Source organism: Lathamus discolor, chromosome Z (genome assembly GCF_037157495.1).
Source record: "Lathamus discolor isolate bLatDis1 chromosome Z, bLatDis1.hap1, whole genome shotgun sequence".
Lineage (NCBI taxonomy): Eukaryota > Metazoa > Chordata > Aves > Psittaciformes > Psittacidae > Lathamus > Lathamus discolor.
Genome location: NC_088909.1, coordinates 22,153,346 through 22,167,688, shown reverse-complemented (window position 1 = coordinate 22,167,688; position 14,343 = coordinate 22,153,346). Strand labels below are relative to the sequence as shown.

Here is a 14,343-nt window from a genome sequence, read left to right as displayed (position 1 = left end):
GAGAAAGCTGGGGCTGTTCAGCGTGGAGAAGGGAAGGCTGCGTGGAGACCTCATAGCAGCCTTCCAGTATCTGAAGGGGGCCTACCAGCATGCTGGGGAGGGACTCTTCATCAGGGACTGTATCAAGAGGACAAGGGGTGATGGGCTTAAAGTGAAACAGAGGAAGTTCAGGTTAGCTAGAAGGAAGAAATTCTTCACTGTGCGGGTGGTGGGGCACTGGCACAGGTTGCCCAAAGCAGTGGTGAATGCTCCATCCCTGGCAGTGTTCAAGGCCAGGTTGGACGGGGCTTGAGCACCATGGTCTTGTGTGAGGTGTCCCTGCCTGTGACAGGGTGTTGGAACTAGGGGATCTTAAGGTCCTTTCCAATCCAAACCGTTCTGCGATTCTGTTATTCTCTAAGATTCTTTGGGAAAGCACGGTTAAGACTTCAGTCGGTTCCACTTAAAGGTAAAAATTTGAGAATGAAGACCTTAGGCCCAGTGTAGGAGAGGATCTGGTTCAAGACCGTCTTAAGAACCTGAACGTGCACAAGTCCATGGAACCTGATGGAATCCATCCACGGGTCCTGAAGGAGCTGGCGAATGACGTTGCTAAGCTACTGGCCATCATATTTGAAAAATAATGGCAGCCAGGTGAAGTTCCCGACGACTGGAAAACGGGAAATATAACCCCCATTTTCAAGAAGGGGAAAATGGAAGACGCGGGGAATTACAGAGCAGTGAGTCTCACCTCTGTGCCTGGTAAAATCGTGGAGCACATTCTCCTGGACAGCATGCTAAGGCACATGAAAAACAACAAGGTGCTTGGTGACAGCCAGCATGGCTTCACTAAGGGGAAATCCTGCCTGACCAATGTGGTGGCCTTCTATGATGGGGCTACAGAATTGATGGACAAGGGTAAAGCAGTTGATGTCATCTACCTGGACTTGTGCAAAGCGTTTGACACTGTCCCACACGACATCCTTCTCTCTGAATTGGAGAGATACCAATTTGATGGATGGACCACTCGGTGGATAAAGAACTGGCTGGACGGCCGCACGCAAAGAGTTGTGCTCAATGGCTCGATGTCCGGCTGGAGACCGGTAACGAGTGGTGTCCCTCAGGGAGCGGTGTTGGGACCGGTCTTACTCAACATCTTTGTCGCTGACATGGACAGTGGGCTTGAGTGCGCCCTCAGCAAGTTTGCCAGTGACACCAAGCTGTGTGGTCCGGTTGATATGCTGGAGGGAAGGGATGCCATCCAGAGGGACCTTGACACGCTTGTAAGGTGGGCTGATGCCAGCCTTATGAAGTTCAACCATGACAAGTGCAAGGTCCTACACCTGGGTTGGAGCAATCCCAGGCACAGCTACAGGTTGGGCAAAGAAGAGATTCAGAGCGGCCCTGCAGAGAAGGACTTGGGGGTGCTGGTCGATGAAAAAATGAACATGAGCCGGCAGTGTGCGCTCGCAGCCCAGAAAGCCAACCGTATCCTGGGCTGCATGAAAAGGAGCGAGACCAGCAGGTCGAAAGAGGTGATCCTGCCCCTCTACTCTGCTCTTGTGAGACCTCACCTGGAGTATTGTGTGCAGTTCTGGTGTCCTCAACATAAAGAGGACATGGAACTGCTGGAACAAGTCCAGAGGAGGGCCACGAGGATGATCAGGGGACTGGAGCGCCTCCCGTATGAAGATAGGCTGAGCAAGTTGGCGCTGTTCAGCGTGGAGAAGAGAAGGCTGCGTGGGGACCTAATAGCAGCCTTCCAGTACCTGAAGGGTGCCTATAGGGATGCTGGGGAGGGGCTCTTCATCAGGGACTGTAGTGACAGCACAAGGGGTAAGGGGTTAAAACTTAAACAGGGGAAGTTTAGATTGGATCTAAGGAGGAAATTCTTTCCTGTTAGGGTGGTGAGACACTGGAATGGGTTGCCCAGGGAGGTTGTGAGTGCTCGATCCCTGGCGGTGTTCGAGGCCAGGTTGGATGAAGCCTTGCGTGGGATGGTTTAGTGTGAGGTGTCCCTGGCCATGGCAGGGGGGTTGGAACTAGATGATCTTGAGGTCCTTTCCAACCCTAACTATTCTATGATTCTATGATTCTATGACCCTGGAAGGGAGCTTGGGCTGTCTCGGCGTTGGCTGGCAGTTGAAGGTTATGAAGGAAATAGCAGGAAGCTCTACTAGTGGGCTCCTATTAATGATGTCAGCTGTGGTAGAGCTTTTGTAAGGGGTTTCCTTTAGTTAGAGAGCTTCTGCCTTGGTGCCTTCAGCACACAGGGGTGTCACGCCTGAGGTGTCTTTGCCTGAGCTCTCCAGTTTCCAGCTGGATTCGTGGCTGGACATGGTGCGGGACATGTTTTGGAGTGTTTCCAGAGGCTGGCTGCCTGGAGAGCCAGTTAGCACTCGGGGCTCATATCCTCCCTGCCTGTGTTGTAAAGGCCCAGATGATGAGTGTTGGTTTCAAAGTGAGGGCTCCACGTTCCCCGCCAGGCAGGTGTGAGGATTTGCTTTGCCTGTGGCCCCGAGTCTCATGGGAAGCTTTTGTTTCTGGCAAACGCTGTGCTGCAAACGTGTGAAGCTCCTGGCAGCTGAGATGCCCCGGGCAGTTGGGTGGCCTTGTGTGGTGCGTGTGCCCGTGTGCGCAGGCTTAATGGGTACAAAGTCATCGACGGGCGCTCAGCAGGGACAGCAACAGGGGTCACCCCAAAGGCAGGCTGGCCATGGCCCTGGTGTGGCGGGGCTCCTCGTGGGCCAGCAAAGTAGGAATTAAATGGTTGCTTTGTAGTCAGTGCGGAAGCTTTTTTGTTTCCTGCTGAAGCAGAGAAATTCTTGGCTCATCTGCGGTGTCTCCAGCAATTTATGTGTCGCTCACGGAGCGTGACCAAATGCTGCTGTAAGGTGCACTTTAGCCCTGGTGCAGGGCTTCACTGCGGGGGAGACATTGAAGGCGTAGGGGGGCTGCAGGGATCCGCAAGGCTGTAGCTTTAGCAAGGCCCTGCGGTGGCCGTGGAAGCCACGTGTGGCCCTCGCCTATTGTGACGTACAGGGGAGCTGCTGCTGTTAAAGGCGAGCAGCAGCCGTGGCCCAGTGAGAGCAGGAGTTGCTGAGCCGCTGAGGCAGGAGCAGGCTTGAGCTACTGTCAGGCTCTGAGCTCTGCTTCCTCGAGGCGCTGGTGAAACCCTGCCCTAGCTGGCAAAGCCAGAGCGTTGAGGAGAGGGGCTGGGCAGCCCAGGTGCCAGCCCTGTCCTTTGCTGCCCAGGTTCCCCTGGCTGTTGGCAGCCCAGCAGCAGTTAGCTGCTGTGCTGGTGGGCAAGAGCCACACCGAGGCGTCCCTGGGCGGCTCCTGTCCCTGCAGCTGCCCACAGCTGCCGAGCAGCGCGAGGGCATTCAGGAGCCAAGGCTGGGCCCCGCACGGAGGAATCCTCCAGGAGAAGCGTGAATCACCCGTGCTCAGGTAGCGTCTGGCCCTGGGCAGGGAGGAGGCAGCTCCGCTGGCAGCAGGGATGGGGCAGTTGTGTGATAGCCGTCAGGATTTAAACATCCCTGGGCTAAGAGCAGGGCTGGGCAGGTAGAAGGGCTTGAACGGGCTCTGAAATTGCCGTGCAACTTGCAGGGAGGGTAGAGACTTGGAGCTAGGCTGTAGGTCCTGCAGCAAAGGGAGCCTTGGCTGTCTGAGGTGGGGAGCAGGGAGCCGTGGGGTGGTGGGCTGGAGGGGTGCTGTGTCCTGGTGGCTGGTTTGTCCTGCCCCTGCAGGGAGATGTGCCCGATTGCTCCGTTGTGCTCCTTTCCTGCTCCTCTGGGAGGCTGGTCCCTGCAGGCTCTGGGGCTGTGGAAGAGCCTTGCTCCAGGGCGCGGGGGGAAGCTGCTGGGCTGGCTGGGCTGTGGAGGTTGGAAGCCCTCTGGAAATAAGCGTTGTGGGGGCGACGACAGGGTTCGTTTCAAGTGAAGTGAAATCACAGCTTGGAGAATTGGAACGAATAAGGCAGTTATTCTTAAGACCCGGTAAGAAACCACTGAAACCCAGCTTAATGCTGGATCATCCCCATTAGGTTTCTCCCTTGAAAAGGAGTTATTTCCAGCTCTAAATCCCAGCTCTTGCTGCAGCAGGTCCTCCTGTCCGTAGGGCAGTGCAGAGCTCTGGAGTTTCTTGCAAGGACAAAAGGAAACGGTAGCCTTGTTTCCTGAAGCCGTGGAGGGCCCGGCACCACAAACACGTGCAGTGCTGTCGCTGCCTTGGCAGTAAAGGAATGAAGTGATTGCCTTGCTTGCAGGGTGTGGGGAGCAGTCGAGGGGCAGGGAATGGCCATCTTTGCCTAGATGCTGTCTTGCTGTGTCCAGCAAGTGCACACAGCAGAGGTGATGTGGAGCACAGGGAAGCAGGAGGGAATATCATCCTGGATTTTACGTAGCTCTGAGCTAATTGCTCATGTGCCTTCGATGGTTTCCTGCTTTTTTCCTGCTGTGGCAGCCTGGAGTGCCTGTAGGGAGCCTGGAGTTTGGGTGTTAACAAGCGAAAATGAGGGCGTCCTTCTGCATGGAGAAATGCTCTTGGGCAGTGGGGTGATTTCCTGCCTGGAAGGAGCCGTTTTTGCCAGATAATCTTTGTAACGTGAGCCAGGCAAAGTAGCCTTGAGAAAGTATAGTTCTTAATCAGAGTCTTGAACTCTGTGCTGAGGTAGTTAGAAACATCATCAGGCTCCTTGCAGAGAGGGTGAGAAGTGCCAGTAGCGCCTGGTGCGTCTGTGTGGCTCGTGGGACTGCCCCCAGAGCAAAAGGCTGTTTTGGCTCAGGGTCTGTTTGTTGTGGGGTTTTACGTCTATGAATGGAGCCTAAATATGGTCTAATCATGAGTGAGGGTGGGGAGGCCCTGTATTCTCTGCTTAGGAAGGATGCCAGAGGCTGGAGACACAGCTGTGTCCTTTGGGTGTGCCAGGAATGGCGAGGCCCTGGCACAGGTTGCCCAGAGAAGCTGTGGCTGCCCCATCCCTGGCAGCGTTCAAGGCCAGGTTGGACGGGGCTTGGAGCAACCTGCCCTAGTGGAAGGTGTCCCTGCCCGTGGCAGGGGGTTGGAACTGGGTGAGCTTTAAGAGCCCTTGCCTGAGGTTGCGGGGTTCCAGGGTTCCATGGGTCCAGGGTTTTAAGGTTCTGGGGTTGTGGATTGTCCAACTGTTGCTTCTTCCAGGCGACCTCTGCGACATGGCCAGTGGCAAGACCCCCCGGCCCATGAGGTCCTCCAGAAGGGCGGATGGATTCCAGAGCAGAGTGGTAGCATCTCGTAATCCGAAGCTGGTCAGAGAGGCAGAAGAGTCTCTCACCACCAGGCAGAGGCTGGCCAGCCCTCGGGAGATGAGGCGGCCCCAGGCTACCCAGCTTCGGGACATGGGTGAAGTCTCCCATCAAAAGGTAGCCTTTCCCTGCTCTTCTCCTTGCCGTTTGATGTGACATTTGAAGAGGGCACGTGCTTGTGGCAGCCTTGCCTCCAGCTTACCCAAGCAGCTTGGTGATGAGGTCCTGTTGTCATTTCCAACTGGAGGTGGTGGAGTTCTTTCTGCTGGGGGAAAGGCAAAAAACACATTTCTCCAATGAGCCATTGAAGTTCCTGGTCTGCACAAAGGCGGTGGAACCTCTGCTGCAGTGGGTGGGTTTTGCTGGGCAGAGAAGAGTGGATGCGCTTTGCCTGGATCAGTGTTCTCTTAGGTGGATGTTCAAAGCTGCTTTTCTTGCAGGACTGCTCAGTCTAACACACAGTCCAGGTGGGTGGATGACTGAGGTAAGCTGTTGAGCAGAAAGCTGCCAGCAAGAGACCTGATGTAGCACATCGGTTACGGGTTGCCCCAGGCAGCACAGGAGGTGGGAACACGTAAGACGGGCGCCCAAATAACTGGCAGTGCTACAGCTACTGGGCTCGGCCTGAGCGTGGCTTTTGTGGAGAAGCGGGAGAGCTGCCTGTGTCTCTCGAGTGACAGCAGTGCAGCTGGGAGAGGGGAGAGCAAGCAGGGAGGAATTATCTCCAAGTACTGCCTCTGCTGGGTCAGCGTTTGGTCTTTGCGTGCATTTTTCAGAGCTGCTTCTGCAGCGGTGTTCAAGAAACGAGCAGTAAGAGAATACAGTGAAGCATCAACTTAAAGCTCGTGGGGAAAGGGGATATGAATTGCAGTCTAGCTCAAGTTGCCCCGTAATGCTGAGACTTCAGCTGAAACTTCATCCCCATCCAGCATTCACCTCATTTGTCTGTTTCCCTCCTGCCCTGTTACTTTCTTGTTGGCCTTTCCTCCCTGGTACTGGTGTCTTCCGAGTGGTTTCTCGGGTCTGCATCAAAAAACCAAAAAGATATTTGGGATGCGTGGGACTCAGTCTCACTGTCTCAGAGGGAAGTTCACCTGCAAATTGTTTCCTGTGGAGGCTCCTGGAAACTCCTGGGTTTTGCTTGCTCCCTGAGTGCTCGTGACTGTTCCAGCAAGCGTCTGGAGCTGAGTGAGCCCCTTAGCAGAGGGCTCTGCTGGAGGTGGGCGCTGCTTTGCCTTTTGGAGAAGGCAGCCTGGAGAAACAGCCTGCAAAAGAGCTTCTTAGCTTGAGGCTGCTCAACATGGTCCAGAAACGTTTTATGAGCTGAGAGCGGAGGTGGGTGGGCTCCCATCTCCTAGTGTGAGCTGGGCAGATGTACTCACCAAGAGACTGTATTTACTGGAGATCAGTGTGGGATCTTCATTCGTTAATCTTTCTCCCAGCAGCTGAAGCTCTCTCTGCTCTGTCTTGCATCTGCAGTTCTCAGCAGTTGGCCTGGAGCAGAGGTTGTTCCAGCCGTTCCCATCCGAGGTGGTGTTTGAGAACTACGTTCCCCGCCAGTTCTACATAGCGGCGCTAGCTCTGAGGAACATCGACAGGGTAAGTGCTGGGCTGTGGAGGCTGAGCACTGGGCTGGAGGAGGAGAGCAGTGGAATTCACGTGGTGTGCAGCAGAGCAAGTTACCTGCTGCAGCGCAGCGCATCCAGAATAAAATGTCTCAGCAGCGTGACTCTGCAAGATGGGGGAAATGTTGCCATGCTGGGGATTCTGCCGCTGGTTTTGGCCGCGCACTGGTGGTAACTAAGCCAAAGGAGCTTTCTGAGCCAGCATGCTTCCCCTTGAAAGCCCTGGACTGATGGGAATGTCGAGGGCTGGGCAGTGCTTGCCTGCTGTCATGCTTTACCGCGAGTGTGCACCATGTCCCGGTGGCTCCTTGGTTAATCTTGGTTTCTGGCAGGGCATGTTTCCCTCTCTCAGCCTGTTGAGCCCCCTGTGTGCAACTCCGTGTCAAAGCACAGGGCTTGAGTTTTCTCCACTTTGTGCTGGAGTAAGTTGTAACTCCTGGCATTAGCACTCCAGGCTGGGTGTTTTGGAAGAGCAGGGGAAACAGGCTGGCTTAGCAGCAGCAGTTAAAGGGGAGGACTTGAGGTGCCACTTGAGGCTCCTGCTAAGCTTAGTTTGGTTCTGCTCAGGTGTTTCTAAGCCAGCGTGGCTGTGCGTTCTCTTTGGAGAATCCCAGCACAGGCAGGGTAATGTGCTCCTGAAGGTCTCCAACTTGAACGGGAAAGATTGTGATCCTGTTGAGATTTCCTACGAAAAATGAGCAGGGAGAAGTTGAGAAGTGGCAGCAACTTTGTTCTGCTCTGCTGTAGAGGGGGAAATGGAGACCTTTTGAATTTCAGCTGGGGAAACGTTTGCTCCAGTGAGGCATGTGCCAAGAGCAAGCTGGTGGGAAAAGACAGGAGGGAGGAAAGGGGCTGAGTTCAACGTCCTGTCGCGGAGCGCTTTCTTCCGCACAGGGATTCTCTTGGTACGTAAGAGGAAGTGTGCTGGAAGCAGAGAAAGGTGAGAAACAGGCGTAATTCAGGATCCGGTTGTGTAAGAAAGAGCAAGACGTGTGTGTGAGAGGAGGGCACAGCGGGGAGCGGGGGGGAGGTGGAAGTGTGCAGGTGAATTAACGCCCTCCTCAAATCTCCCTGTTGGGAGAAACAAAGGAGGGGACAAAAGGAGTGACACCGTCAGGGCTTAATGTAGGGGGAGGAACAGCAAGAGAAGTCAGAGTATCTCCTGAGATAACAGGTTTTACAGGGACGTGGTAGAGCATGGAAGAGCCTTTGGCAAGGAAGGATGAAGGTATGGTCCCTCAGTTACTCCCAGAGAGTACTGTGTCATTCCTGGTGTAGCTTGGGCATACTGGGAAGTTGCAATGTGGGTACCTATGCCCAAGGGACACCACTGGTGTGGTTCACAGTGACTTTGGGCAATCTTTGCTGCAGGTGTGCCCTTTGCTTATTAAAATGGGCCTCAGCTTCTCTTTTCCTACTGCTCTGCTTCATTCCCACTGTGCCTTTTGGCTTCAGCTGCTCCCTCATCCGTGCAGCACCTCAGAATGTTTGCCTTTGCCAAGTACCAGCAAAGAGGCAAACAGTGAATTTGCTCTATTCGTGCTTCCCAAGTGGAAAACAACACCTGCATTGATGTTGGTGCCATTCCCAATAAAACGTAAGAGACTGGTAACAGCTGCAGCTTGGGATTTCTATGCCCTGTGAAGGGCAGGCAGTGTGTGAACTGTTGATTTTACCCAAAATGAATCAGTTGTGAAGCTGGTACAGCCTCAGGCGTCAGAGAGCCCTGGTGTAAAAGGCAGATGAGCTCTAAGGAAAACCCTTGGCATATTTAAATGCACAAAGATAGAGATGCTAATCCCAAGAGAGTTCATTATGTTCTAATTTTGCTGGGTTTTGGTCATGTCCTGGGGAAAAGGAACATTGTGCTCTGTCTCACGAGTTTCCCACATTCCTCGGAATCCTACTGATGTATCCTGCGTGGTAGCTGAGGTTGTCTGCTCCCTAAAACTGCAGCTAGCAGCAATGTGTAACAGAGGCAAAGTGCAATCGAGCCCAATAGGTGCTCTGTATTCAGTCCGATACGGAAGTGCTGCACTCTGTGCTTACTGCTCTTGCCTACTTGCTGTCGAATTGCTTTCCTGTCTTCAGGCTGCTGCTCAGCACCCTCAGAGGCATCCTGGGTGGCTCTTGCTGAAGATCTTTGCCACCTGGGCTCACGTGCCAAGGGACTTGGCGACCAGAACGTGTGGCTGCAGTGGGAAATGGGCTCCTGGAGCTTGCTGCCCCAGGGCATTGGTGGGAGCAAAGGGTGTTTAGAGCGTCCAGGGCTGCCTTGGCCATGGGTCACCAGGCTTGGGTCAGGGGTGCAGAATGAGCCTCCATTTTTTCCAAGGCTCGTCGTGTTCATCAGTGGAGCTGCCTGTCATTCAAAGTCTCCTTGTTATGCTTTCTGAGATGAGATTGGGTGCTGGGGCGTTGCTGCCTGTGTGCTAGAGAATGTCTGTTTGCTGTCTCCGTGCCTGTGGTATCCATCGTAGAGGCACGTTGGGTGTTCTCATCTCTGCACCAGCCTTTCCTTGTATTACGGATCTCCCTTGCTGCTTTGCAGCCCCCTTTAAATTCTCTTAGCCATCTGCTTCTTCCTGGGGTTGTTCTTTTGTCTTCCTGCGCTCGTCCTTTTGCTCTTGAGGTAAGCTTTTATTCTCAGGAAGCCCAGAGTGTCTGTGGTCTGCTTCTCTTGCTGGTCCACCGCCATGACTAGCACCGCAGCTTGACCACCCCGCTCCACCCTGGTGTGTCAGAAGTGACTTCCTTCCCTCCCCGTATAACGCACGCTGGTTTGCCTTCAGATAATACATTCCCCCTCCAGAGGTATGACTGCATGGATGTGTGCAGGCAGAAGCAAGCATGTTCTTTGGGCTTGTTGAATACGCAGGTGGCTTGAGGTACTGCATCTCCTTCCTGCTGCCTTCAGAGCAGGGCGTGTTGTTCCTACTGTCTCTGTGCTGCAGCTGTGTAGCTCAGCAGAAGGGATTCAAGTCCACTCTCGTGTGTTACGTGCGTGTAGCTTCAGAGCTAAAAGTGTTTTGGAAAGGTGGTAAGGAAGGATGTCACATGGCCTGTCCTGGTCCCTTCTCATGTTTCCACAAGCGACAAAATCCTACTTGTGTCTTCCCTGCAGGTTCCTCGTCTGCTGAACGTCATCCTGGGGAACTCTCCTTACTTCGAGTTGATCAGCCCGAGTAATGAGGACTATAAGGTAGCACCGGGCATGTCTTCAACCTACCGCATCCTTTTCAGACCTGATGAGGACAAGGTGAGAGTGGAGGTCCCGAGAGATGGCGCCTTGAGGGGAAGGTGAACCTGCAGGGCTGGGTTCCAAAGCAGGCGTGTGGTGTGGGTTTTGAAGAAGTGGCCTGCGTTCAGTGGAGTTGCACTGGATCTAGACCTGGGGGAGACTCTTTCCTGGTGGTGAAGGTTGTGCTCCCATAGGCTGGAGGCTCTTGCCTGTTTCAGGCTGTTTTCCCCTTCAGTGGTGGAATATTTAACGTAACGTCTGTTGGCTTCAGGGCTGAGAGTCTGCTGCCTGTGCACGGCCTTTTCCTCATCTTCTGTTTGCTGCTTAAATGTAGTTCAATACTCTGGCCTACCCTCGGGCAGCATGCCTGTAGAAACTAAAGAGGATCTGCCCCATGGTCCCTGGCTGCCCCTGCTTGTGAAATAATCTGTAATGAAAGGCCATGAAGGTAAAAAGTGCATGTACATTACCGAATGCTACTGTGAGAGTCACAGAAACCAGCAGCTCTTCTTCTGCCATGGGCATGGTGCTAAAGGCACTGTGCTGAGATTGTTTCTCTCCCTGCAGGATTATTTCGACGAGCTTATCATCATCACAGAGAGGGAGAAGTTCTTTGTGCCTATCCGAGCCATAGGTGCCCGAGCCAGCCTGGACTTCCCTGAGCAGCTGAACTTCTCCGAGTGTCCAGTCAGGTTCAGCACCCAGAAAACTCTGCTGGTGCGCAACGTGGGGAAGCGGGAGGCTTGCTACAGCATCACCACTCTGAGGTAAAGGAGCTCATCCCTTGCGCAAAACGCTGTTGCGTGGTCATGGGCTTGTAAACTGTGAGAAAAAGGAGGCAGAGCATCTGAGGTGCTGGAGATGGGCAGGACACGTGGGGTTTGCCATTGCTTGCAGTGTTTTGAGAAAGCTCTGCAAGCAAGTTTGACACTGCAGTGGTGTCTGCAACGCAGCATCTTGCAGGTCTGATGCTGTTGGGTTGGAAGAGGCAAGGTAGGAAGGCAGCTTGACTGCTGAAGAAGGTGCTGTGTGGCAGAGGACAGTTCGAGGGGCTCAGGTCACGGATCCCAAACACAGCCTCAAGAAACAGGCAAGCAATGAGCTGGTGAGAGGCACCACCACAATAAATACCCAGTGAAGTCTAGCATCTATTTGCAAGGCGCTTGCCAACTACTCTACTGGGTAATAGAGCGTGTGTGGAGAGCTCCTTGACAAGGGTTTTAAGAGTTCCCGAACTTCGGCAATGAACTATTTCAGTCCCAAGTTGCAATAAAGAAATGGGAAGCATTAGGAAAGTTTTAAGTGAACTACACAAAAAAGCAGAATTCTGAGTAACTGGATTGCACGTGTGCAGAGGTGAAGAGCTGAGAACTGAGAACTGGGTGCAGAGTGTGGGGGGCTGGGGTCGTGTTATACCGCGGGATCTTCTGAGGTCTGGTTCTCTTTCAGCAGGGAGAGTCACCCGCTCTATTTCTGATCCTGGATGTTCTGGTTTTCTTGTACCGACTGTGGTTTGCTTGCTCCTTGCTTGCACAAGTGAGCTGAAGCGAACTAGACTGCAAACTTAACGGAGGGCCCGGGTCTCCCATACAGTCCTGATCTCTCTCTTTGTGTTGCAGCCCTTTCTCTGTGGATCCCTCCATTGGGACTCTTGGCGTTGGAGAAGCGATGGAAGTCACGGTGGAATTCCACCCACCAAAGACCGGTGTTTATACGAGTCCAATGATCGTTCACTATGACACAGGTAAGCGCGTGGAGCACCCTCCGTGTGTCCTTCGAACCAGAGCGGTGTCTGCGCTGTCTGTCATCATCTGGTGGCTTCATTGTCCTGTTGAATCCCTTCTGCAAGGTTCCTTCACGCTGAGTAGAGCAAAGCTCCCTTGCTGGCTGCTAGATATTCCTGTGCTGGAATATTTCAGCCTGTAACAAGGCAGGCAGATCTTCCTGCGCACGGTGCACCGGGGGCGATGGCGAATATTCTGGGTGCTCCATTGCAGAAGAACTCACAGCAGGGAGCCTGACTGAAAAGGAGATGGCTTTTAACGTGCAAGAGAGCTCTCTGAAGAGCCTGCAACCTGTCCCCTAGAGCTCTCCTGACGGGTCATTGCTTTTCATCCCGATCTGTTGTGTTACAGTTCCTGGGAAGGCCTTTGAGGTAGAGACCCTCTTCTTGTGATGTGCTGCATGGGTACAGTTGGTGCTGTGCTGAGAGCTGGGCCATGCTGAGGACTTGTGACCAGGAGGAGCAGTAACTGTGGCAGCGGTAGCCATTAGGGTGCTCTGAGCTTTGCTGTAGCCTGGGAATGATTCTGTAGAAACCGCCTTGTTAGCAGCAGTTCTTTAGTGGTGAGGTTCATGAGCAAGCTGCTGCTAGGGCTGGCTGGAGTCAGTAATGTGAGGGCGCAATGATGCCTGAAGGTAGGTCGTGAACACCACCTTGGAGAAACACTTTGAAATGGCTGTGCTGCTGTGCGTGTTGCTCTGGTGCTGGAAGTAAGTCTCCAGCCTTCCAGAGGACACTTACCCTAGTGAAGGGACTCACTTCTCCGGTGGTGAAGTGGTAACAGCAGCACGTTTGACAAGGAAGAATGTGCGGGCAGTGGTGAGGCACCTGGCTGTGACCGTAGCAGGAGCCAAAGAAGGAGTTGGCAGATGGATCCGAGGGCCCAGTAGCAGCCTGTTGAGTGCAGAGCTCAGCACAGAAGCTGCTCTGTAGTTTCCATTGTTGTTTCTGCCCTTCTCCATTTCATTTCAAATGCTCCCGCTTGGGTTCTGAGATCAGAGCTATGCCCAATATTTCAGGACCAGGAGATGAGGATGACACGACACTGGGGGCATCTCCTGCCTGCAGGAGACCCTGGGCAAGGCATGGCTGAGGTGGCGCTCCTCAGCGTCACTGAGTGACTTGGATGTAGAATTCCCTGTGACCTGAGCGGGATGGCAGCCCAAAGGGCACCCGGGCACATCTGAAAAGATACATCTCCACGAACGTCCCCCAAAATAAGGTGCCTAAGGTGGTGCCAGGACATCCTCATGCTGTAGCATGTGCAGCTGTCAGGATATGCTAAGTGTCCTGATCCGGGGAACTGCTTATGCAGCTCAAAACTGCAGCTCTTTCTTCTGTTGCCTGCAGATTGCTCTGTTCCTTGTACTTCCGTCAGCAAGTGAGATGAGGCGAGACTTGCTTTTGCTTTGTTCCAGGTGAAGATGTTCACAAAAGCCTTTGTGGAACAGCCGTAAATGTCAACATCAGGCTTGACAAGAGCTCCTTGACAGTTGAGAAGACTTCTGTCACGCTGTCAAAGCTAAGCTCCCTGGTCATCCACAATCAGAGTGCCATCACGGCCCACTTCCAGTGGAAGCGTTTTGTTGATCAGGAAGAGGAGGAGCGGCAGAAGCTGAGGTTTGTTTGAGAGATTCGTCTCAGAAAGATAGATGCCCCAGGGGAAAACTAACACACGGTCTCAGAGGGCTGTTGGGGCTTTTGAACGGATTAGGGCACGTAAACCCATGCACAGCGTGGAGCTTAACCCTTGCCATCGCAGGCTTTGAAATTGCCATTTCAGGCAGCAGAGAAACACTCACAGCCTGGGGGGATGAACTGGAAATGACACTTTAAAGCTTATGTGACTTGGGCAATCCTTGTGCGACTTTTCAGGCTCAGATGGGTGCAGATATACGGGAGTTAGTCTGAACCCAGAGCTGATCAGGAAACTGCCTTGAACTGCAGCACTTTTCAAGGGCTTTGAGCACATCAAGTTCAGCGTAATTAGGTCAGAAATGCCTCAAAGGCCAGAACTGGTTTTCCACTGTTGTCTGTTTTTAATGACACAGTGTGTGAGTTCTGTGCAAACGCACTGAGTTAAAAGAAAATCTCGTGAGCTTGCCTTGATTCTTCCCTGGACCATTTCTTTAGCATCTCTCCCCACCTGCCTGTCTCGGACTGGACCCTGGGTGATCCTCTGTCCCCTCAGAAGCCACCAGCTTTCCCCAGAGTTCACTTCAACCTGATTTTTTACGTATGAGACTTGCTGTCGTGCCAGTCTCTGTCCTTGACTCTGAGCACGACGCTTGGTTCCTCCTTACTCGTAGTTTTGGGGATGGTCCAAGGCCACCGTCCTGCTGTCAGAGAAGCTTTTGAGACCTCAGAGGAGAGAGGGCCTTTTCCTGAGAGGAGGCAGTGCAGGCGCCTGTGTTGGGATGTGACCCCAAAAGA

General features: G+C 53.4%; 1 protein-coding gene across 1 annotated transcript in view; it reads left to right on the top strand.

Moving 5' to 3' along the window:
- LOC136005848 (hydrocephalus-inducing protein-like) overlaps positions 1-14,343 on the top strand; it is a 131,433-nt gene that overhangs the window by 72,181 nt on the left and 44,909 nt on the right. Inside the window, exons 27-32 of the mRNA XM_065663742.1 lie at positions 5,262-5,378; positions 6,741-6,860; positions 10,011-10,145; positions 10,695-10,894; positions 11,747-11,871; positions 13,329-13,519. Coding sequence (XP_065519814.1) covers positions 5,262-5,378; positions 6,741-6,860; positions 10,011-10,145; positions 10,695-10,894; positions 11,747-11,871; positions 13,329-13,519 — 888 coding nt within the window. The remainder of the gene's footprint in view (positions 1-5,261; positions 5,379-6,740; positions 6,861-10,010; positions 10,146-10,694; positions 10,895-11,746; positions 11,872-13,328; positions 13,520-14,343) is intronic.